Source organism: Corythoichthys intestinalis, chromosome 5, assembly GCF_030265065.1.
Source record: "Corythoichthys intestinalis isolate RoL2023-P3 chromosome 5, ASM3026506v1, whole genome shotgun sequence".
Taxonomy (NCBI): Eukaryota; Metazoa; Chordata; class Actinopteri; order Syngnathiformes; family Syngnathidae; genus Corythoichthys; species Corythoichthys intestinalis.
The window spans coordinates 23,091,200-23,117,156 of NC_080399.1; the positions used below are offsets into that span (position 1 = coordinate 23,091,200).

Genomic DNA, 25,957 nt, shown 5'->3' on the forward strand with positions numbered 1-25,957 from the left:
TGTAAATGCTTAACAAACTGTTAACAAATACTTCACAAATCAACAATAAATCATTTATCAGCAGTTTACTAATGATCTATTAACTAGTAAAACGGATAGTTATTATAAAGTCTTACCAATCCTGCTTGACATACGATCATTTCGACTTACAAACAAGGTCTTGGAACGAATTAACTTCCTGTGTAGAGGTACCACTGTATATGTAAGTCGCACTAGAGTATAAATTGGCATTTTTATGGACAATTAAATCCAAATTTGACATTTATTTCAACAGACTCCAAGAACGAACATGATGCAATATAGTAATAACCAAACTAATTGAAAACAAAAGCCTAAATAGGTGTCTATTAATATATCATATTAAGTTATTCTGATAAATTATGTTGCATTGCTTAGGCTATAGCTTTCAAAATCTCAATCCAAGTCACTATCAAATCCATTAAAATCTTCATCTTCAGTGTAACGCAGAGGGAACAAAAATAGTGATATGACTGGTTTCATCCAATTTGATTCCCATCATTTAGAATGTGCTTTTTCAATTAAGCACAAATTGTATTTTCCTTTCTCAATTTGTGGAATAGCTGGCTAGAAACGGGCTGCTGTTAAAGGTCAAGCAATAGCCAAATGCACGACAGTGGAACCAGCAGGCCCGGCGCAAATCAGCTGGGCACAAAATATCCTTCTGTTGCTTTTGTCACCTCCTGGTACCTTCACGCTTTGTGCATATATCAGGGAGGGGAGCGGAGCAGGGAGAGAAAGCAGGGGCAGAGGAGTCTGGATAAATTAGCCAAACCACTTAGGTGATTTCTACTAAAATTAGCAGTGCTGCCTGTGGGCTCCATCAATTCTGAACTTGCTCAAACTCTGACAAGCATGGGGGGAACTTTTTCCCCCCGGCCCAACAATCTAGGAGCCCCGTCTGTCTGCCTCGCTCCCTTTCCTCCTCGCACCATATCCGCTGCTCTTCCTTCCAATTAGTGCTCTCCACTACTTTGCATGATCCGTATATGCCAAGGAAATACATTCTTTCATTCAGTTAATACGCTTCGCACAGGACTTTGTATCAGTGATCTTATTGTTTTTTATTCAATCATTATGTCCTTCTCAGGGATTTTGGCTGACTCGTACCAGCATAGTTCAGTTGCAAAATGATCAGGATGAATGAGACTATTTACACGCATTCCTCAAACCATATTTGATTAAATGCATTCATTTTTAAAGTAATTAATGTCACAGTCATCTGCACCAAGCTGCATGCTTTCAGATGCTGCCTGTTGACACTAAAGCTAGGTATGCACATTTGATTTAATTTGATCAGATGAATTAGATTTCAAATGGAGGGAAGAATCTCCTTTACTGGCTGATGCTGTTGTCTTGAGAAGAATAAAGTTAAAAAATGACTTTTTCCTTACCAGAGGTCTGTAACGCAACTTTTCTGCATTATTTTCATCAGTAGACACTCCATTAAGCATGATTAATCCACAATCAACCTAATTTTCTGCAATCAATTAATCAATTATGGAAAATTAATATGTCCATCTCTAATCAGCACAATGAGCTGACACATGACAATTAGTCAGTAGGTGTAGAAGAATTGCTTTGTGGTTTTCACATGCCTTTATTTAGTCATGTTGGCCTTAAACAGTAAAAATAGAACATGCCTTAAAAATGGTGGTGACATACTGTTTACAAAACATTTATTTACATGCCTGGCTTTGGGCTTCCCCACTTGGCTGACTAGTCGGTCGACCTAAACTGACAGGAGGCCACCCTGAAATTAGATGTTAGCAGACCATGTTGCTTTTTGTGGCCTCAAACTGCCTCACACCTCGCAATATCATTTAACTATTGCGTGTTTAGAAAAGGTGGTATGAAATAAAAGAAAATCTATGAATGATGAGTTTAAGTCTGACATGGAAAAAGAAGACTCAGGCAAGCATTCTGCTGTTCAATAACATACTTCATGTAAGATTCTTGCATCTCAGAATTTAAAAAAACAAATCGTTTATGACCATTTTTTCTTATTGTCAATCAAGTAAATGTAGTTAATAAGGGTGTAACGGTACATGTATTTGTATTGAACCGTTTCGGTACGTGGTGCTCGGTTCGGAACGGAGGCGTACCGAACGACTTTCTGATGTAATGTAACCCTTACTTTTGGAGGCTGTGAGTCGATCGGGTTACAGTTTCTTTGTGTAGATTATATTTACTCCATCTCCTCTAGTATTATGAGGACCAACACGCTAGGACAGTATAACCCAGAAACGTCAACGTCGCGACAACGTGGCCGCCGCGAGAACGCAGGGAAACGCTGGCGTTAAAGTCAATCAGCCAATGCACACCAGTCGCAGTGCAGCCGCGTGTTAGACGCGCCCCAGAAGCGGCTCAACACGACACACACAAAAAGAACGGCAGACCGGAAGTCACTCATGTAAAAATAAGGTGGATCCGGTGTATTTTCAAAGTAATATGCAATCGTAACCCACTTTTTGAGTCCATCAAATCTCTTGAGTGGTAGATCGGGGAACAGTCGACTTGTCTTTGTTGATTTACTGCTGTCCTCTCTGCTATAATAATAACCAACATGGCCCTGTGTTCAATACAAAACCCTCCTACCACAACAAAACAAGTAGGAACTAATATTCACATAGGAACTAAAGTTATACAACATAAAATATACAATATAAATGAGTACTACATCTCATTTGTAAAATATAAACACATAATAAAATAAATAATAGCCCATTTAAATAAAATAAATTGAAATGAGCTAAATCACATGTAATTAAATAATAAGAATAATACACAGACCCTGCTTACACAATTAAATGTATTCATTTCTGTGTGGTGCTTTCACTTGAGAAAATCCACCAATAAAGCTTTTGAAAACCGTTCATAAGAAAAAAAATATGATTCATTGAGTTATTTCACTGCGATTGGCTGGCAACCAGTTCAGGGTGTCCCCTGCCTACTGCCCGTTGTTAGCTGGGATAGGCTCCAGCACCTCCGCGACCCTCGTGAGTAATAAGCGGCATGGGAAATGAATGAATGAATGAATGAATGAGTTATTTCATTTGTAAAATACATGTTAAAATCTTTGTCATTGGGATTGCTACAGGACTTCTTTCTTCTTTCTTTCAGAAAGAAAGCTGACCAATACGCGGGGTCTGAAAGGTAAATTGTTGTCGGATTTTCTTTAAATACCCTCTACTTTTTGAGCAGAATTCTAGCTTTGTATAGGCTAATGTTCCTATTGTTGAAAGCAGAAAGGTGTGTAATAAACAACTAGCACATTTAGAGCTGGGAATCTCTGGGCACCTAACGATTCGATTACGATTACGATTCAGAGGCTCCGATTCGATTATAAAACGATTATTGATGCACCCCCTTCCTTTTTTTCTCTCTCTCTCTTTTTTTTTTTTTTTCTCAATGTTTTGTACATTAGTTCCAAAATTGTTCAAAAATACTCTCAGGCTAAACCACACTACTATTTCAGTATCAAGTTATTATATAGCAGTAAAAAAATATACAAAAATAACATTAAATAAAAAACTCCAGTCCCCATTCTGTATCAGCAGCTTTAAACTACATTAAATTAATTTAATGTTGTGAATCAACCGTTAAATTTGTTAAAATTGCTTCCGTTATTCCATAATTTCCCTTTTGTCTACTTTCGACATGTGAAAGTTTTAAAACTATTTTAAAGATAGATTCAAGTCAATATTTTACCGATTTAGGAGTATTTTAGATACAAAGTTAATTAGGTTTGCTTGGAAGGTTCGCTACTACAGCCTTGCAGGGAAGTGTACTGCTTTAAGATGGCGGCCATTTATAACGTCCGCATCTAGCTTTTTGTAGATGTGCTGCTCACACTACAAAATCTATATTGCATCTAGTCCTATATAAATGATATCCACCGTAACATTATATGGATGTACTTGTAGCAGCTTTTCGGCAGCAGTCAGGTATGTTGTTGTGTTTTTTTATCTCGTTGCATGAGTTGAGCTAGAGCCGTGAGTTGAGCATTGGCATTACCCGAGGGGCCGGGTAATGGGAAGCATGATGTTTAGCTACACTCTCGCTCCGTTCCGTCCCGAAGACCGCGCGGCGCGCTGAGTGTTGTGTACTTCCGCTTTACTTCGCATATTTCAATAATCGGAATTTGGATGTTTGTGAATCGTTCTCGAATCTTCCACGGCCGAATCGCGAATAATCTAAGAATCAGAAATTTTGCACACCTCTAAGCACATTTATATTTTGCATTTTGTTTTCTTACTGTACCGAAAATGAACCGAACCGTGACCTCAAAACCGAGGTACGTACCGAACCGAGATTTTTGTGTACCGTTACACCCCTAGTAGTTAAACACCCATTCTCATAGTATAATAAAATATCTAAGCGGCAAATATAGCTGTATGCCCTACACTGCTAATCAGATAGCAATTCATTAGTCAACAAACGGCAAGGATGTGGCAACAGCACAACACCCAAGCCTATTACGTGAAACACAAGTTAGCACACTAAGTTAAAATAATACAATGTTCAACCAGAAATCAAAACATGCATAAAAATAGGATGGATCATCAAGCTTGGTGCGTGCCGAGTGAATGAAGACATTTTATAAGTGGAAATGACCTACTCAAAGAATGCAAGCACACTAAATTGACCTATTCCTGAGTGTTGCTGTCAGAGAGAGCCCACAAACACCTCTTGCATACAGAGTGGAGTTTCAATTTATTATTTTTTTTAAATGCTTAAATTCTAAATTATAATTTTAAGAGATTACTTTCCCCCAGCAGACATTTCTCTAATACGTCCAATTAAAGGGAATGGAGTTCCAATTAAAATGTAACAACTCCCCTCAAAAATTCATTAGAGATAAAATTGAATATAACGAACACAACAGCTTTGTTATTATCATGGTTCCATTTACACATTTGCTGCTTCATTTGCATTATTTTTAAAAGCAAAGATTTGTTTTCAAAATGTACCAACTCCAATTACTAAAAAGATCTGTTAGAGAGTGTTATCGGCTTGTGAGTGGAGTGAATTTGGACCAGACTTATCTTTTGTTTGATGACAGTCTGGAGCTTAGAAGCTCTTAGACAAAGAGGTCAGTTCAAATTAAAACTATTTGATCACACCGCTGCATAACAACGCAGCCAGCTGGGTTTTTTCCTACCTCGCTGGCCATTACGCAACTATGAACATCTGTTACTTCACCACCGACATGATATGCAGCCAAACAAAATGGTTTGAGCGGAATAAGACCTTTCTAATGGAACCAAATCTCACAAGCATGAATGTTTTCACATGTTAAAATGAAAGATCTCCCAAGTGTAAAAAAACAATTCAATAATTAATTTGAGTGTCCAGAAGTGTAGAAATGTATGCAGACAAGTGTTCTCTTTTGGGAACGTCTAGAAGGGACATTTGTCTGGGAATTAGAGCTCATTCTTTATTGGGCTAACAGCTCCTGCCAAGCCATTGTTTTTAATTGACAAGGTGCTCCATATCAAACTTACCATTTTGGCCTATGCCCTAGTTTCAAGGGGATGCGAGAAGTTTCAAAAAGGAGATTTCCAAGGGCAGGTCCAACTTTTGATGAGACTTTGAAAGTGAGGAATGTGGCGAGGATTATAAAATTGCCGCCTTTGGGATGAACCCATTGGCCAATGGTATGGGGGGGTCAATCATCATGTCAATCAAAAAGGAGGTAATAGCCCATCACTATATATTTTTAGCTTTTATGTTTTAATTGCATAACAAGAATAATAGCCAGTGTTGTTAATAACGGCGTTAGATAGGGGTGTGACAAAATATCGAAATGGTGAAATATCATGATACTTTGCATTCCAAAAGGGTATCGATATTCTCCTGCCAAGAATCAAGTCATTTTAATAAAGGGGTCAATGTTTAAAAAAAAAAAAAAAAAAAAAAAAAAAAAGGAACCAACAAGTTGGTACCAAAATCTTCAACAATCAGTGTTGGGAGTAACGCCGTTATGTAACGGCGTTATTTTTTCAGTAACGGGGTAATCTAACTAATTACTTTTTCCGCCGTTACAACGCTGTTACCGTTACTGACGGTCAAAAGCGGTGCTTTACTTACTCTGAATAAATTGAAGAAACTACCAGCCGTGTCAAGTCGACTCTCTGCTCTGTTGATTTGTCATCCAAGACTTGGGGTGCGTTCAGGTTCGAGAATAGCGCACGTACTTCTGACTCCAAGCTGTTTGTCCCTGCTCATTCAGTTAGACAATGCTTTCTCAAGTTTGGTAACATTTCTGTGTTTGCTACACCTGATGCTAGCCTCGTTCCCATCTCCCACTGTCTGCCAGCAATAATTCTGCTTCCATCTTGAGGACGGCAGACGCTTTGAAGGTGACGTGAATTGTCGGGAATCTAGCCTACCTGAATGCAGCCCCTCGAGAGATGCGATGGAAGTGATTGTGATTGGCTGAGGGTTAGAGTCAAGTGTCGTGGTAAGCCAATCAGAGCCGGTGATTTCACAAGCAAACCGGAACAAACACAAACGCAAAACAGATGCACAGGGTCGGGATGGCAGAGCAGTCAGAAGAAAAATTGTCCTTTAAGAGGTGGAGATATACAGTGCCTTGCAAAAGTATTCGGCCCCCTTGAATCTTGCAACCTTTCGCCACATTTCAGGCTTCAAACAAAGATATGAAATTTAATTTTTTTGTCAAGAATCAACAACAAGTGGGACACAATCGTGAAGTGGAACAACATTTATTGGATAATTTAAACTTTTTTAACAAATAAAAAACTGAAAAGTGGGGCGTGCAATATTATTCGGCCCCTTTACTTTCAGTGCAGCAAACTCACTCCAGAAGCTCAGTGAGGATCTCTGAATGATCCAATGTTGTCCTAAATGACCGATGATGATAAATAGAATCCACCTGTGTGTAATCAAGTCTCCGTATAAATGCACCTGCTCTGTGATAGTCTCAGGGTTCTGTTTAAAGTGCAGAGAGCATTATGAAAACCAAGGAACACACCAGGCAGGTCCGAGATACTGTTGTGGAGAAGTTTAAAGCCGGATTTGGATACAAAAAGATTTCCCAAGCTTTAAACATCTCAAGGAGCACTGTGCAAGCCATCATATTGAAATGGAAGGAGCATCAGACCACTGCAAATCTACCAAGACCCGGCCGTCCTTCCAAACTTTCTTCTCAAACAAGGAGAAAACTGATCAGAGATGCAGCCAAGAGGCCCATGATCACTCTGGATGAACTGCAGAGATCTACAGCTGATGTGGGAGAGTCTGTCCATAGGACAACAATCAGTCGTACACTGCACAAATCTGGCCTTTATGGAAGAGTGGCAAGAAGAAAGCCATTTCTCAAAGATATCCATAAAAAGTCTCGTTTAAAGTTTGCCACAAGCCACCTGGGAGACACACCAAACATGTGGAAGAAGGTGCTCTGGTCAGATGAAACCAAAATTGAACTTTTTGGCCACAATGCAAAACGATATGTTTGGCGTAAAAGCAACACAGCTCATCACCCTGAACACACCATCCCCACTGTCAAACATGGTGGTGGCAGCATCATGGTTTGGGCCTGTTTTTCTTCAGCAGGGACAGGGAAGATGGTTAAAATTGACGGGAAGATGGATGCAGCCAAATACAGGAACATTCTGGAAGAAAACCTGTTGGTATCTGCACAAGACCTGAGACTGGGACGGAGATTTGTCTTTCAACAGGACAATGATCCAAAACATAAAGCCAAATCTACAATGGAATGGTTCAAAAATAAACGTATCCAGGTGTTAGAATGGCCAAGTCAAAGTCCAGACCTGAATCCAATCGAGAATCTGTGGAAAGAGCTGAAGACTGCTGTTCACAAACACTCTTCATCCAACCTCACTGAGCTCGAGCTGTTTTGCAAGGAAGAATGGGCAAGAATGTCAGTCTCTCGATGTGCAAAACTGATAGAAACATACCCCAAGCGACTTGCAGCTGTAGTTGGAGCAAAAGGTGGCGCTACAAAGTATTAACGCAAGGGGGCCGAATAATATTGCACGCCCCACTTTTCAGTTTTTTATTTGTTAAAAAAGTTTAAATTATCCAATAAATTTTGTTCCACTTCACGATTGTGTCCCACTTGTTGTTGATTCTTGACAAAAAATTAAAATTTTATATCTTTATGTTTGAAGCCTGAAATGTGGCGAAAGGTTGCAAGGTTCAAGGGGGCCGAATACTTTTGCAAGGCACTGTAGACACTATTTCAAGTTTGTCGAAATTAAAGGAAAGAACCTGCATGTAATGTGTAATTTATGTCCCGGGGCAAAGCTTTTGTCGACATCTGTGGTAAGCAATTCAAATCTGCTGAAGCACCTAACAAGTTAACTACCTGTCTGTTCTTCTCTATTCCACTGACTCGAATACTGCTCAGAAAATGTCAAATTCTTTGACATATAACAAGTTCTTTTTAAATTAACGGAAATAGTTACTTTCCCTGGTAACTAGTTACTTTTACTATAGAGTAATTCAGTTACCAACTCAGTTACTTTTTGGAAGAAGTAGTGAGTAATGTAACTAATTACTTTTTTAAAGTAACGTGCCCAACACTGTCAACAATAGTAGTGTCTCAGTTAACTCTGTTGCTGCCATTAACGGTGCTCGATGCCTAAATGAATTAAGACCGGGAAGGGCAAATTAACATTTGTTTGTTTGAAAACAGAGTATTCACAGTCACTGTTTCCAATTTTAAGGCCATTTACAGGTCACTTTCTGTTCATTATAGGGCATTTACAGGCCACTTCCTGTTGATTCTGAGTCCCTCCTATCCAAAATCAAAAGGAAGTGACCCATAAAATGCCCAAAAATCAACAGTGAGTGACCTATTAAATGCCCCAAAATCAACAGGAGGTGACTGAAATGACCTGAAATGGCACAAAATTACCTCGTTGTCTGGCATTGGCTGCCACTGACGGCCATGGAAGTGGGAGGGGCCTGTTTGAAGTGGGAGGGGTTAATTCGCTGCCACCCTCCCAGCTCAAATGGATTAGACATCTACAATTTATAAACTTACAGCAGAAGGATGAACATTGCTTGTTTTTCTGTTTTTTAGTTGATTTGTAGAATGATTTCCTGATCAATGTATCAATAATCGTCATATCGCCATTTCGTGAGATCATCATTATCGTGAGCTTTGTATCGCAAATCGCACCGTATCGTGAGGTACCGAGAGGATCCCACCCCTAGCGTTAGAGTATAACAGCGTTACTTATGGCGTTATTTTTTTCAATAGTCAGTAATCCAATTAATTACTTTTCTCATCCTGGCAACGGCGTTACCGTGCTGAGGATGTAATGGTGTGCGTTACTATGCATTACTATGTTGGTTGAATGACGCAAGAAAAGTCTGTGAGAGACACAGACTCACGGCGACGAGAGAGTAGAGCAGGAGTGGGGAGGAGGGAAGGGAGTTGTGACACCGCTGCACACGTAATGCTTGGTGGCTCCAATTATTCCTGACTGTCGCCGATAGCCCATGTATAGAGAACAAGATGTGAAATGATCGACTCATCGGCGTTAGTAAACAGCCGCTATCTTAAAGCAGTAGACTTCTAGGGAAGGTTCTGTTGTAGAGAACCTTCCTAGCGAACCTATTTAACTTTTTATCTGACTTGAATCTATCTTCAAATGATAAAACAGTTTCAAAACTTTCACATGTCGAAAGTAGACAGAAGGGAACTAATGCAATAACTGGAGAAATTTTAACAACTTTAACGGTTCATTCGCAACATTCAATGACTTTCAAACTTAGCAAAGGTTACTATGTTTTGTTTTTTTGGGGGGGTGAAAAAAAAAACATGACAGGTAACACCAGTTACTTTGCCAAGTAACTAATTATTCTTACATTCAGGTAACTGAGTTAGTAACTCAATTACTTTTTGGGAGAAGTAATTTGTAACTGTAATTACTTACTTTTTTAAAGTAAGATTAACAACACTGATAATAGCATAGGCGGAGTTTGACTTTTTGGGCAGGGTGGCACAACATGTTGATGACCCCGAAACGCAGTGTCAACAATAAAATTAACTTACAAGAATATTTATAATAATAAGTCGAAAATTAGCGTTTTTTTGTTTCCCATCATTCTTGAGGGGAATTTAAATCAGGCTGCTTAGGACAGCTATACTTTTCTAAGATCGTCCATTGAATATGGTACGCCCGCCGGTGTCATGGCAATGTAGTTACCTCCGTCAAAAATTGTATCCCCTGGGCGGAGCCGCTGCGTTTCACTCATTTGCTTGATTTCCGTGTTTTGGTGATGTACTGTAGTTATCTACGAGGATTTAAAACATGGCACATCCATCAAAAAAAATAAATAAATAAAAATAAAAAATTCTGTTGTATAACGTAACATACGTACTGAACTTTTTAAAAAAAGGCAGTGTTTTACTGTTTTATTCGTAGGATGACCTATAACTGTTATTAGTGTAATTCAAGTCCTGTATGGAGTTTCTCCAGTTTATTAAACGCCAATGTCCAAAATATATAACTGTGGTTCTTTTCTGGCTTCAATTAATTGTTCAAGTCGATAGGCGTCATAACTAATGTGTGTGTGTGTGTGTGTGTGCGCTCCCACGGCCAGGGGATACCATTTTTGACGGGGGTTGCTACATTGGCAAGACACCGGCGGTGGCTCTGTTGTCCAATTAGCGTCTTTAGTGGGGTAAATTGAAACTCCGTTCACCATTTTGACGGGGGTCTCTGGCATTTCATGGTCCCCATTTTCAATCCTCGGTTCTTGCTCAGTAGTTGTTGTCGCTTATGAAATCTACTTTTATAGACTATATTTTACCAAAAAACTCTTAATTTTAAAATCATATATTTTGGAAAGTCAATTACATGCAATTACATTTTTCGCGTGCCCCCCCCCCCCCTTAAACTCCGCATATGGATAATAGCGGTAGTGCTTAACTGGTATGAACCGAGGACAGAATGAACTCAGCTTTTCACTGCGTATTAGAGGAATACTGTTTAATCATCATTATGTCCCTTGTAAGTTTACTGGTCAGGTAAAATCGAATAAAGTCGAAGACATTTATCATTTCCATCATGAAAATGCTCGTATTACTATATTTTTTCACCATGCCTCCAGACATCATCAAAAAACTATTTTTACTGTTTATTGGTAAATCATCAACATCCATTTGAAAATGAAACAAATGACAGACGTTTCAGTCCCTCGGCGTACCATAGTGTGGGCAGGACAGCAAAGCCGGGCAAGCTTGCTGAATTAATGCCCAGCCAACTTGAGCTGGAGGGAAGTAAAAGACCCCTTTCCTCAAACAGGCTCGCTGGCTTTCAAAGAAGCAGCCATTAGTGAGAGCTCATCAAGCGCCATTGGGGGCCCGCCCATTCCCTGGGTGAAAGCAGAGCTACAATGCTGCCACACGAAAGCAGGGAGGTGGAGGACTACCGAGATGAGCCCCGGACCCAGTGGTGTTTCCTAAAGGGGACGAGCCCGACACTCGATTCCCTGCCCAACTGTCAATGTTGGCACTCAATCCAACCTCTTGAAGCATATAATCCGTGCTCTTATTGGCTATTGAACCCCACACAGTCCCTCACTCATCCCTTGCATGCTATTGTTGTGTCTTTCATCATTCCAATATTGAGCCAAAAAGGATCTGCATCTATAAACATTCGTCAACATATGGTATCTTGATCAGTGACAACATTGCTTCTTAATAGATGATAAATTCCTACCACATTTCAACACAAGGTATTTCTTACAATGGAGGTTGTTAGGAATGTATGTCTAAGCAAATTGAACCTTGTTGACAATTGGTGCAGGATGTGCACCTTTTACAGCATAGTATTGCACAGAGGTGGGTAGTAACTAGTAACGCGTTACATTTACTCCGTTACATCTACTCGAGTAACTTTTTGGAAAAAATGTACTTTGAAGAGTAGCTTTTCCACGCCGTACTTTTTACTTGCGTAGATTTGTCAAGAAGATATGCTTCTCTTACTCCGCTACTTTGGGCTGCACTTATGTCGCTATTTTTTCCTCTCTTGACTTTTTTTGCCAGCACAATGGCTCTCCCAGTCCACCAATCGGACGCAGCAACAATAATCACATGACTCCATTATACCAATTAGATGTAACAATACAATTACATCACCAAATACATCATCAGCTTACAGTCAAGTCTTATGATCACGTCCATGTTCTAATAAGTGGTGTCTTTTAAACACCGTAAAAAATTAAGTATTTCAGATTGAGTGCTGCTGTCTAAAATAAAAGTGCCGATTTCAAACTCGCTCCTAGCTTTTATGTGGTACTGATAGACCATGGAAAAGCAGAGAGACTTTTAGTTTCATGGTGGAAAATGTAAAATGCATATAACCACTAGCGCACACTCATGCCCTAAGGACAGGTGATTTCATCTCTATTTTTTTCAGTCGGAGTTCGATAATTCGGGTATATTTTTGGTAAGGGCGTAGGTTGGCATAGGGACGGTAGGGACAAAACACTACCAACTTTTCAGGATGCTGAAATTGTCCCCACCATCGTTTAAGCAACCTTATTTGCTTTATATGGTGTTATGGTTATGGTGTTATACTTATATAGCGCTTTTATATAATGTGTATTCATCATTTAGATTGTCTTCCCATATGTTGTAATGATAGAATTGACCCTACCATTATTAAGTGAATTATTTTCATTATGTTCAGACTTACATTTACCACTTTTTCACTCGCTGAATGTGCCAGTCCATGTTTTTTCCTCAAACACACGGTTGATTGGCTGATGACATGACCCCAAACACACAGACGCACACTCTCACAGTACAGAATTATGTTACATGTGGACAATCTGGCTCCTCTGCCTGCTTAGAAGAGGATATTAGAAGTTATTTTTTCGGCCAGCAGCCACTATAAGTAATGTAAAAAGTCTTTGTTGTGAAGGTGAGAAATGCACCACTAATTTTGCTACTGAAAGTCTGACCTGCATCAGAGTTAGCATTAAACAGTGTGAACTTGCTAACCTGAGTAGGAAGCTGCTTAGGTAGAAGTGTCCTCCTGTATGTCTTTTCTACTATGTTAACATTAATTAAACTGTGAGGAATATAGTGAACTCTGCTCAGCTGTAAGAAATGTAGTGAACCAAGTGTTACCCCCTTCTCCCCAGTTTTCACTTTACTTACCATAATTTCCCGCACCCGTGTATAATGCGCACTCCAAATTTACTTGTAAAGTCTAGGGAAAAGTATTGTACCCGTTTATAACGCAAACCCTAATTTTAGCACCAATAAATAGAAGAATACAAGAAAACAGAGCTCGTGTACAGTTACAGAAATGTCATTTTACTGACTGGTGAAACACAGCACAAGCATAGCACATTGGTAGTTCAAAACATTACCATAAACTGACAATATTTACGGTAATAATATGATTTGACAACTTCTCCAACTTACCAGAATCTAGGAGAAAACAAAACAGATGTGACTTTTCTTTTAAAGGCTGCTGTATAACTTGCTCGTTTCATCATGATGAATAAATGTTTCTTCCGTGGATTGATACGGTAAAATGAAAGTGAGAACGTAAGTCGGAAATCCGAGAGAGCTCATCGCTGTCGATACGACAGTAACAATAGAAAATATTGTTATTTGGGTTTGAGTTTCCCGAGGGACAGATATAGTTGGCGGACACACACAGGAAGTCGGTGTTGTTACGTTTGTTAATAAATGTTGACTCAAATGAGTTCAAGAAACTAAATTCTGTGCTTTATGAAGAGTGAAAAAAGCAGAATTTAACACAGACGAAACAAAATGGTGACGTCACGTACCGTAATGGTCGGCAAGAGATCGCCACATACTTTTTTTCAACACAACGTGGCCGTGTCAATAAAAAAAATCGGTTTTATATATATATATATATATATATATATATATATATATATATATATATATATATATATATATATATATATATATATATATATATTAGGGCTGTCAAACGATTAAAATTTTTCTTTTTATTTTTCTGTAAATTATTGTTGGAATGGAAAGATGAGACACAAGATGGATATATACATTCAACATACGGTACATAACGACTGTATTTGTTTATTATAACAATAAATCAACAAGATGGCATTAACATTATTAACATTCTGTTAAAGCGATCCATGGATAGAAAGACTTGTAGTTCTTAAAAGAAAAATGTTAGTACAAGTTATAGAAATGTTATATTAAAACCCCTCTTAATGTTTTCGTTTGAATAAAATTTGTAAATTTTTCAATCAAAAAATAAACTAGCAGCCCGCCATTGTTGATGTCAATAATTACTTACACAATGCTCATGGGTGCTGAAGCCTATAAAATCAGTCGCACCCAAGCGCCAGCAGAGGGCAGCAAAACTCCATAAAACACAACAAGTGAGCGTTTCACTGTACTGTACTATTTAAATCTGTCTGAGCGGGGCATCTGCGTTAATTGCGTCAAATATTTTAACGTGATTAATTTAAAAAATTAATTAATGCCCGTTAACGCGATAATTTTGACAGCCCTAATACATATGTGTATATATATATATATATATATATACATACACAGTACTGTGCAAAAGTTTTAGGCAGGACATCTGCCTATATATATAAATATATATATATATAAATATATAAATATATATATATATATATATATATATATATATATTAGGGCTGTCAAACGATTAAAAATTTTAATCGAGTTAATTACAGCTCAAAAATTAATTAATCGTAATTAATCGCAATTAAGCGCAATTCAAACCATCTATAAAATATGCCATATTTTTCTGTGAATTATATATATATTCTGTAAAATAAATTGTTGGAATGGAAAGATAAGACACAAGATGGATATATATATACATTCAACATACGGTACATAAGGATTGTAGTGGGCATTTCAATCTACTGTCATTCAAATCTGTCTATGCTGCCCTCACGCCGAAGCATCTACTTTTTCCAACGCTAGACAGCTAGTGAACGACGCCTTAATAATCAGACTTCTTCCTTTTTCATCTGATTGATTAATAAATTGGTCTCAAACCACTGTCCCCTTTAAAACTACAAAAAAAAGTACACAAGCATTGCATTAGCAACAACGTTAGCTTAGCACGCTATACAGGTTAACTAAACATAAACAAAAAGCGTCTCATACAAAAAATATAACATTTCGCTTATTAACATAATATGTACATTCTTTACAACAACCATACTTACGGACAAATCTTGTCCAAAGATCATATAAGCACAACAGAGACGTCCTGCAGCCATATTGAACGAGAGGAGAAAACCAATAAACCATGTCGCAAAGCGACCACAAGAGTTCGCTGTTACAGCACAAAAAGCCTTGCTGTAAAACTTACCAAAAGGCAGAATACTGTCTGAGCGGGACATGTGCGTTAATTGCGTCAAATATTTTAACGTGATTAATTTAAAAAATTAATTACCGCGCGTTAACGCGTTAATTTTGACAGCCCTAATATATATATATATATATACGTATATATATATACATATATATATATATACATATATATACTGGACTGTCTCAGGAAATTAGAATACACAATATTCTAATTTTTTGAGACAGTCCTGTGTATATATACAGGACTGTCTCAGGAAATTAGAATACACAATATTCTAATTTCCTGAGACAGTCAGTGTATATATACAGGACTGTCTCAGGAAATTAGAATACACAATATTCTAATTTCCTGACTGTCTCAGGAAATTAGAATATTGTGTATTCTATATATATATATATACATATTTTTTTTTTTTTTTTATTATTACATTTATTAGGATCATGGAAGCTTCCACTTGGGGAAAATATATACATACAGTATATCCTGAATATACATAATATAATAAAAATATACAGTACTGTGCAAAAGTTTTAGGCAGGACACCTGCCTAAAACTTTTGCACAGTACTGTATATATATATTTAATATATATATAATATATATATTTCTGTCTCCACCCATGTACCCGTTTATAATGCGCACCATGATTTCACAAGTTGATTTTGGGGATAAAAAGTGCGCGTTATATTCGGGAAATTACAGTATGTGGTCTTAGAGCAGCCCAAAGGAGCTTTCATTTTTTTGTTGAGTTTGGCTGTGCTTTTGGACAAACGCAGCAGTGCTTTTCCTGAAGGAAGGCTCCATTTTTATTTATTTTTGTTATTCCCTCACTAAGAAGTATTTTGTTATATTTAATTTATTTCGACAATTTTGAGTGGCATTAAGACAAATGTTTATTTTTTTTTCCATACCTGGATACTTAAGAGATGATTAACAAGTTTTTATTTCTTGTGTATGGAATTTTAATATGTGTTCAAATAATGTAATTCTAAATTTGCTAATAAAATCCAGACATTTATTTTGAAACAAACAAACAAAGGTTTGAATCAAACAGTGTATCACCTGAACCAATACATGTGCACTGCGAAAACCCGCCTCCTTAAAACTGACAAAAATAAACAAACTTAAACCTTGTTTTCAGCGTAAATCTACTAGAAATAAGTGAAAAGATCTGCATTTTTGTAGGGAACAACAATAACAATAGAAATGGCAAAGACGCTAAAAATGCAACTGTTAATGTAACATATTGAGAACTGCTAAGATAACTATAGCACTATCGTGTAAACAGCATATATATTTACAACATATTAACCAAACTCCCAATCTCATGCGCCACAAAATCGATTCGTCTTCATCTTCAGTATCACTTCTGAAAAACTCAGGAAGTAGATGGCACATCTAGAGCACCCTTCTTGCGCTCTCAGTGTCTGTGTGTGTGTGTGTGTGTGTGTGTGTGTGTGGGTGTGTGTGCACTGGTTTCCATGTTTTATGGGGACAAAAATCTGTATACACAGTCACGTCATGGGGACCAGTTGCGGTATGGGGACCAAAAAGCTGGTCCCCATGAGTCAAACTGTAAAATTCGATAAAGCAGGTGGTCTATATGTGCCTGTGAAATTTTTAGCCTTGGCCCAAAAAGCATGATTTTTGATCAACGTATGTGTGTAGACAATGCTCATTAGCCCCCCCTACATAGTTTTCACTGCTATGGCACTCACTGCGACTGCACTGCTCTACACACACATTTACATAATCCCACCCACTTCCTGGTCCCCACATGTAAGGATTTTTACATCAATGGATCAGAACAGGCAGAAAGTCATCTTTAATTAGAATCATCAGAAGACACTAGAAAGAGCTAGTCAACATGCCAGCAGAAGAAGATGAAGTAAATGTAACACAAAAAATGCTAATTTGTTTGCATGAACAAATAAGTTTTCTATTATGTATTATCTAGTTATATATTTCATTGCATTCACTGCTTCACACACATATTTGCATAATCCCGCCCACTCCCTTGTCCCCAATATGTGGTGATTTTTACAACGATGGAGTCAAACAGGTAGAAAGCAATCTTCAATTAGACTCATCAGAAGACGCTAGCAAGAGCTAGTAAACATGCCAGCCAAAGAAGCAAAAATAAAACCTAAGGTAAGCTGTTTTGTATGCTTGAACAATTAAGTTTGCTGTTGCTAGCTAATTATAGCTCCAATTGCGCAAATTTCCTTAAGTTTGCTCTTTTTAGTTAATCACACTGTAGCTCTAACTGAGTAATGTTTTAAGCTTAGTACTACTTTGTATCATAATGGGATTTAAGAATATTTTTGCTCCGGATGAAGAGTTTTATTTAAATTATAGGGCTAAATCTTAAGCATAAATATTTGTAACAGTATGTTAGCAATTTATTGGGTGAAAAATGTGTAGAAGTATGGATTAACTTTAGAAATGAGTAAAACATGGAATTTATTTTTGTGGAATGCATAACCAGAGTGTTATATTTAAGTGAAAAAAGTTAGTATTCCACTTTGGTTCTGAGAAAGGCAATGATTTTAAAAAAATAATTAAAAAAGGCATATGTTTCTGCCTATAGAAAATCTTTCCAGATTTCCCATTTTTGCTTTGGTTCACAGATTAGTCATGTACTTTTACACAAATACCCATCAGATGTTACATTTATTTCTATGTTGCTGCATTTGGGTTTTTTCCCCTCAAATCAATCAAGTAAGCCAGAATAAACATTGGAATGAGGTGTGATGGAACAGAGATATTCTAATACATATGCTGTATAGCTTACTGCATTTGTATATATATATATATATATATATATATATATATTTTTTTTTTTTAATTATGTTTGATGTCATATTATAGAAAAATCTTACTGAATGTAATGAAAATACTTTTTTATGTGTTCAGTTTGAAATGCCAAAAAGGGTCAGCCCCCTTCAGGATGCCATTTGTCATGTTACCTCAAAGACTGACAAGACAGACAAATTGTGCATCAAGTACATTGATGCAGTTAAAGGTAAGATGTGGTCTGTGTGATTTGTTGTGATTACAAAAACTACATGATACACAAAACGTACAATTATTACCACATGGGCATCAAAAACCAACCAAAATCTGAGGTGACATTAGACACTAGTAGAGCTGCAATAAATATTAACCATCATTGATAATTAAAAAAAAAAAAAAAAATGCAGGAATATGTGTGGCACTTTTTGTAAAGATAAAAAATTAAAGCACCAGCAAAGCAATTCTAACTGTAGGCGACCATTTGTTGTACCGCTACATGAAGGGAGTTAAGGGATACAGTGTTCAGAAATCAAAGCAAAAACTTAGTTTTAAATTAACTTAATAATCCTTTGACAAACAAAACTACTCTGACTCTGAAGAATTAAACAATTGGAACCTGAGTAATTCAAATAATGTCTAGAAATAATATGGGTTCTTTTTTCGTTACGGAATATATGAAATTTTATTTTTATTTATTGATATCTGAGAGAGTTTGCTGATTTGATACCATTTGGAAATTAATGATGAGTCTGTTTTGTTTTTTGTAAATGTGTTGTTAAAAAAAAAAAAAAAAAGTGTTCCCTCTGTCTGCAGGACGTGGTGTTTTTGCAAAAGCTGCAATCAGCAGAGGTCAATTTGTTGCAGAATATAGGGGTGATCTGATAAATGATTCAGAATATCAGTGCAGAAGAAGAGTTTACCACCCATCATGTGCTGCATTTATGTTTGCATTTAAGTGGAGAGGAAAAACATGGTGGTAAGGCTTAAATTATATTCTGAACAGAATTACACAAATTAGAATACCCTGAAAGGTATTATCATCTGATTATTTTCTTTTCCTCATCTTTTTTCAAGCATTGATGCTTCAAGAGATGATGAATCATTTGGGAGGTTGGTAAATGATGAACACAGACGGCCAAACTGTAAAATTAAAAGGATTGATGTGGAAGGAAAGCCACACCTCTGTTTGTTTGCTGTGGAAGACATTCAAGAAGGAGAAGAAATAAATTATGATTATGGAGTTGATGACTGTCCATGGAGAACACAAGTATGTGAGATGGAACACAGAATCGCTCTGTAATACAAAACGAAAGTAATTTTTACCTACCTACCTACATACCCGTACCATCTGTTTACTTTGACTGAAATATGTGTAAGGAAGGAGATTGGCATGTAGAAAGGAATCTTGACTCTGAATTGGACTATCGATTGACATTTGTTGTATTAAGTTCATTTTTTCTACACTTTTCTTTTATCCCAGACAATTGTTGTTGTTGACAAAAGTGAAAACATGTCAGGCAAATAAAACAACCTAAATCAATTGTCTGGGATAAAAGAAAAATTCAACTAAGATTGGTTTGTAAAATCATATTATACAATGATGATTTACTAAATGTGTTGCAGATGAACGGCATTAAGGAGAGTGATTTGGGAATAGAGACCTCTTGTTCCTCCATGATTATGGATCAGATGGAGAATGTGACATGTCAAAACAACTCTCAACAGGTACTTTTATATCAATCTCTTTTTGAGTTATTTGTCTATCTACTGATTCAGTCCTGAGGATACGTACAGCAGCCAAATTCATGTAATGCGTTTGGAAGGTTAATGTTATGAGAGTATTTTAAACTAATTTAATATCACATAGTGATTATTATTTTATTTTTCAATGTATTGTGGACACTGACAGTGCCCCACATTACACAATCACGCCATAAGGTGAAAGGGAGTAAAAATGTTTGTGTGATATCTTCGGAAATCATACCGCTGCTGGTCCGGTCTCCATGAGAAATTAAAGTTTGTGTAAATAAATATCCACACAAAGTTCTGTTTGGTTTACTGAAAGATGAACAAGGACGGTGGTTGGCAGGTAGAAAGGGTTGTTTACACTGATGTTTGCTTGGGAATTACTTTTGGTTTCTTTTATCATATTCTACAATTATGATTCTCTAAATGTGTTGCAGATGGCCGCCTTTGAGGACTGTGATTCGGCTTTAGAGACCTCTCATCCCTCCATGACCGTTGATCAGTTAGAGATTGCTGCTGTTCCAAACAATACACAACAGGTACTTTCATCTCCATCACTTTACAGGTCATGTTTTCCATCTACAGCACAGCCCATGTGATGCTGGGAACTAAATTCCATGACAAAGTAAGGTGGAAAGAGCATATTTCATGGATTGCATTCAGTTAATGTAAAAAATATATTTTAAGCTAATTTTTATTGAACCTTGTGAATATTATTTTGGTTATTTATCACTTTGTTCTAGACATTTACGATGTCCCCACATTGCACGTTCACACCATAATTTGAAAGGGTGTAAAAATGTTTGGGTGATATCTTGGAAAATGATATTGGTGCTGGTCTGGTCCCCATGAGAAAATTAAAGTTTGTGTGAATAAATGTCCCCACAAAGCCCGATTATTTTTACTGAAATGTGTGAGGACGTGGGTTGGCCATTAAAAACAGATGTTTATGCTTAATTTGAATTCATATTGACTTTTGTTTTGTCAAATCATATTCTACAATGATGATTTACTAAATGTGTTGCAGATGACCATCATTAATGACAGTGCTTTGGCTTCAGAGACCTCTAATCCTTCCATGAGTATGGATCAGACTGAGATCTCTACTTGTCCAAACAAGACTGAACAGGTACTCTCACCTCCATCACATTTGCGGTTATTTTTTTCCCTCTAAATAACTTCCTATGTGATGATGAGCACTAAATTCCATGATAGAATCATGTGGATAGGTAAAGGAGCGCACGTCATTAATTGTATTCAATAGATTAATGTTACAAAAATATTTCAGACTGATTTAACTGATCATAGTGAATATAATGTTGGTTATTTATCACTTTGTTGTAGACATTTACGATGTCCCCACATTACACGTTCACATCATAATGTGAATGGGTGTAAAAATGTTTGGGTGATATCTTCGAATATCTGGTCTGGTCCCTATGAGAAAATTAAAGTTTGTGTGAATAAATGTCCCCACAAAGCCCGATTATTTTTACTGAAATGTGTGAGGACGTGGGTTGGCCATGGAAACGGATGTTTATGCTTAATTTGACTTCATATTGACTTTTGTTTTGTCATATCATATTCTACAATGATGATTTACGAAATGTGTTGCAGATGACCACCATTAATGACAGTGCCTTGGCTTCAGAGACCTCTACTCCTTCCATGGATATGGATCAGAAGGAGATTCATACTTGTCCAAACAACACTCAACAGGTACTCTCACCTCCATCACATTTGCGGTTATTTTATTCCCTCTAAATCACTTCCTTTGTGATGATAGGCACTAAATTCCATGATAGAATCATGTGGATAGGTAAAGGAGCACACTTCATTAATTGTATTCAGTAGAGTAATGTCACGAGAATATTTTAGACTGATTTAATTGATCATAGTGAATATAATTTTGGTTATTTATCACTTTGTTGTAGACATTTACGATGTCCCCACATTACACGTTCACACCATAATCTGAATGGGTGTAAAAATGTTTGGGTGATATCTAGGAAAATTAGATTGCTGCTAGTCTGGTCCCCATGAAAAAATTAAAGTTTGTGTGAATAAATGTCCCCACAAAGCCCGATTATTTTTACTGAAATGTGTGAGGACGTGGGTTGGCCATGGAAACGGATGTTTATGCTTAATTTGACTTCATATTGACTTTTGTTTTGTCATATCATATTCTACAATGATGATTTACGAAATGTGTTGCAGATGACCACCATTAATGACAGTGCCTTGGCTTCAGAGACCTCTACTCCTTCCATGGATATGGATCAGACGGAGATCTCTACTTGTCCAAACAACACTCAACAGGTACTCTCACCTCCATCACATTTGCGGTTATTTTATTCCCTCTAAATCACTTCCTTTGTGATGATAGGCACTAAATTCCATGATAGAATCATGTGGATAGGTAAAGGAGCACACTTCGTTAATTGTATTCAGTAGAGTAATGTCACGAGAATATTTTAGACTGATTTAATTGATCATAGTGAATATAATTTTGGTTATTTATCACTTTGTTGTAGACATTTACGATGTCCCCACATTACACGTTCACACCATAATCTGAATGGGTGTAAAAATGTTTGGGTGATATCTAGGAAAATTAGATTGCTGCTGGTCTGGTCCCCATGAAAAAATTAAAGTTTGTGTGAAAAAATGTCCCCACAAAGCCCTATTATTTTTACTGAAATGTGTGAGGACGTGGGTTGGCCATTAGAAACGGATGTTTATGCTTAATTTGACTTCATATTGACTTTTGTTTTGTCATATCATATTCTACAATGATGATTTACTAAATGTGTTGCAGATGACCACCATTAATGACAGTGCCTTGGCTTCAGAGACCTCTACTCCTTCCATGGATATGGATCAGACGGAGATCTCTACTTGTCCAAACAACACTCAACAGGTACTCTCACCTCCATCACATTTGCGGTTATTTTTTTCCGTCTTAATAACGTCCTTTGTGATGATGGGCACTAAATTCCATGATAGAATCATGTGGATAGGTAAAGGAGCACGCCTCATTAATTGTATTCAGTAGATTAATGTTACGAGAATATTTTAGACTGATTTAATTGATCATAGTGAATATAATTTTGGTTATTTATCACTTTGTTGTAGACATTTACGATGTCCCCACATTACACGTTCACACCATAATCTAAATGGGTGTAAAATGTTTGGGTGATATCTAGGAAAATTAGATTGCTGCTGGTCCCCATGAAAAAAATAAAGTTTGTGTGAATAAATGTCCCCACAAAGCCCGATTATTTTTACTGAAATGTGTGAGGACGTGGGTTGGCCATTAGAAACGGATGTTTATGCTTAATTTGACTTCATATTGACTTTTGTTTTGTCATATCAGATTCTACAATGATGATTTACTAAATGTGTTGCAGATTGCTGCCTGCAAGGACTGTGATTTGGCTTCACAGACCTCTCATCCCTACATGAGTATGAATCAGATGGAGATTGCGACTTGTCCAAACAACACTCAACAGGTACTTTCATCTCCATCACTTTTCAGGTCATTTTTTCCATCTACAGCACAGCATTTGTGAGGCTGGGCACTAAATTCCTTTATATAGTCATGTGGATGTGTAAAGCAGCCAGTTTAATATATCGCGTTCAGAAGGTTAATGTTACATGAATATTTTAGGCTGATTTTAATTGATCATAGTGAATAAAATTTTGGTTATTTATCACATTTTTCTAGACATTTACGATGTCCTCACATTACACTTTTAAACTATAATGTCAATGTGTGTAAAATGTTTGGGTTACAATTTGGAAAATGGGGACTGCTTGTAGTCCCGGTCCCCATGAGAAATGAAAGTTTGTGTTGATAAATGTCACCACAATACCCGTTTGGATTTACTGAAAGATGTGTGAGGACGGTGGTTGGCAGGTAGAAAGTGTTGTTTACACTGACATTTGCTTGATAATTACTTATGGTTTCTAATACCATATAACTGTGATTTACTAAATGTGATGCAGGTTGCAGCCTACAAAGACTGGGATTTGGCTATAGAGACCTCTCATCCCTCCACGACTGTGGATCAGTTAGCGATTGCTGCTGTTTCAAATAACACACAACAGGTACGCTCATCTCCATCACTTTTCAGGAGTGAATGTTAAAAGTTTTTGTAAAGCAATGTCCCTACAATGCCTGTTAGGTTGGACTGAAATATATGTGGGAACGTAGTTTTGTAGGTAGAAGAGAATGTTGATTCTGAAGTTTACTTGAGATTTACTTTTGGTGCCTTATATTTTATTCTAAAATGATGTGTTACCTAATGTTTTGCAGATGATCACCATTAACAGTGATATAGCTTCAGAGATCTTTTGTTCCTCTATGACTGTGGGTCATTTTGAGAATGTTGCTGATTCAAACAGTCAACAGGTACTTTCATATACATCACTTTTCAGGTTATATTTTTCACTCTACATCAAAGGTGCTTTCATTTATACATATTTTTTTAAGTTTTTTTTTTTTTCTCAATAGCTTAGACTTCATGATGAGCTATAGATTGCTAGATTACATGATAGTCATGTGGAAAACAAAAAAGCCTTTTTTATTTTTTTTATTATTCTGAAGGTTAATGTTGCACAATTATGTTTGGCTATCTTGGTTAATCACTTTATTCTGGACACTTAAGATGTATTTTGTTTTCTTATATCATTTCCTACAATGATGATTTACTAATGTTGTTGATGATGTTGCAGATGACCGCCTTTAAGGACAGTGCATTGGATTCAGAGACCTCATGTCCTTCAACAACTGTATATAGTAAGGAGAATGTTGCTTTTCCAAACAACACTCAACAGGTACTTTCATATTTACTTTTTAAGTCTATATGTACGGTATATAATTATCAAAACGTTCATTAACCTTGAGTTTGTGGAAAAGCAGTGTAAAAGTATTTCATGTTGTGCTCATGCCAAAGTGAAATATTTATGTTCACAAAAAGCTAGTTTAGTTTTAGGATATGTGAAGGCAGGTAGCATTTGGCTAGGAAGGAATTTCTAAATCCTTTTAAAATAACTTTAAATACTGTTCTGGTAAATATTAACGTGTATGTTTTCACTTCTTATTATCAGGCTATTACAACGACACATAGTGACAGACACAGAAGGACCAGAAGTGTCATTGTGAGTTTATATACTGGAAGATACTAAATAGATCAAAACTGAGTTTGTCTTTTTTCACTTTAGTGTGTTGCTCAAAATGTTATATTTAATGTTCTAATCATACAGTAGCCCGTGATTGGTGACGAATACAAGTTAACATAGGTTTTAAACAACTCACACTTAAATGACATACTAATTAGTGATCTTCAGACAACATGGGGGAGGCTGGGCCAAATGTATTTACCCTGCATTCCTAGTACAAGCAGATTCTTGAAGATACTGTATCATTTTTAACAAAGACATTTGATGATGAGCAGTTAAATTGTTAACAAATATATCACAATACGCTTTACGGTATGTCAGATTTTAACATTCTTCATAAGAAAATTCAAAACTTCATGAAAATTTGAAAATGTTTCAATTTCATTTAAATTATTCATGTTTGAATATATTTCAGATGAAAGACACAAGTTTTGAAGATTCAGATGAGCTTTTTTATTCTTCACCATCAAGTGGAGATGAGTTTATCCCTGATACCACCTCCAAAAGTGATACCGACTGTGAGGCCAGCGACAGATACAAACTACCCACACTGGCAAAACATGATATATCTGACATGGAAATCCCTATGTGTGACTCTACCACACCAAAAAACAGACTGACATCTAGTGTCAGAGCAGAAGAGAAACCCTATTCCAGTGAAACAGAAGAACCTTCTTCCAGCAGAGCAGATGATGTCCACAGTTCAAGTCATACCAGAGGCACAGTAGTTGTTGGTCCATGCAAAAAAGTGGGTGCCAAAAGAGTGTATGATAAGAGACATTACTGCTTGTATTGTTCAAAGCCTTACGCGAAGATGGCAAGGCATTTAGA

General features: G+C 36.8%; 2 protein-coding genes across 3 annotated transcripts in view; one reads left to right on the plus strand and one right to left on the minus strand.

Moving 5' to 3' along the window:
• roraa (RAR-related orphan receptor A, paralog a) overlaps window positions 1-25,957 on the minus strand; it is a 436,248-nt gene that overhangs the window by 367,118 nt on the left and 43,173 nt on the right. The window lies entirely within an intron of this gene.
• LOC130915829 (uncharacterized) lies at window positions 16,830-25,705 on the plus strand. Of its 2 annotated transcripts, none has more exons than XM_057835947.1 (13): window positions 16,830-17,548; window positions 18,314-18,422; window positions 19,007-19,169; window positions 19,268-19,460; window positions 19,817-19,918; window positions 20,377-20,478; window positions 20,967-21,068; window positions 22,157-22,258; window positions 23,353-23,454; window positions 23,951-24,052; window positions 24,261-24,356; window positions 24,680-24,743; window positions 25,542-25,705. In XM_057835947.1, exons 1-13 carry the CDS (start codon window positions 17,516-17,518, stop codon window positions 25,559-25,561), a joined length of 1,290 nt encoding a protein of 429 aa, XP_057691930.1. In that variant the 5' UTR covers window positions 16,830-17,515; the 3' UTR covers window positions 25,562-25,705. The 2 variants fall into 2 exon arrangements, with proteins under 2 accessions (XP_057691930.1, XP_057691929.1); XM_057835946.1 differs by lacking the exon at window positions 25,542-25,705 and adding an exon at window positions 25,055-25,298 and having other exon boundaries at window positions 24,680-24,781.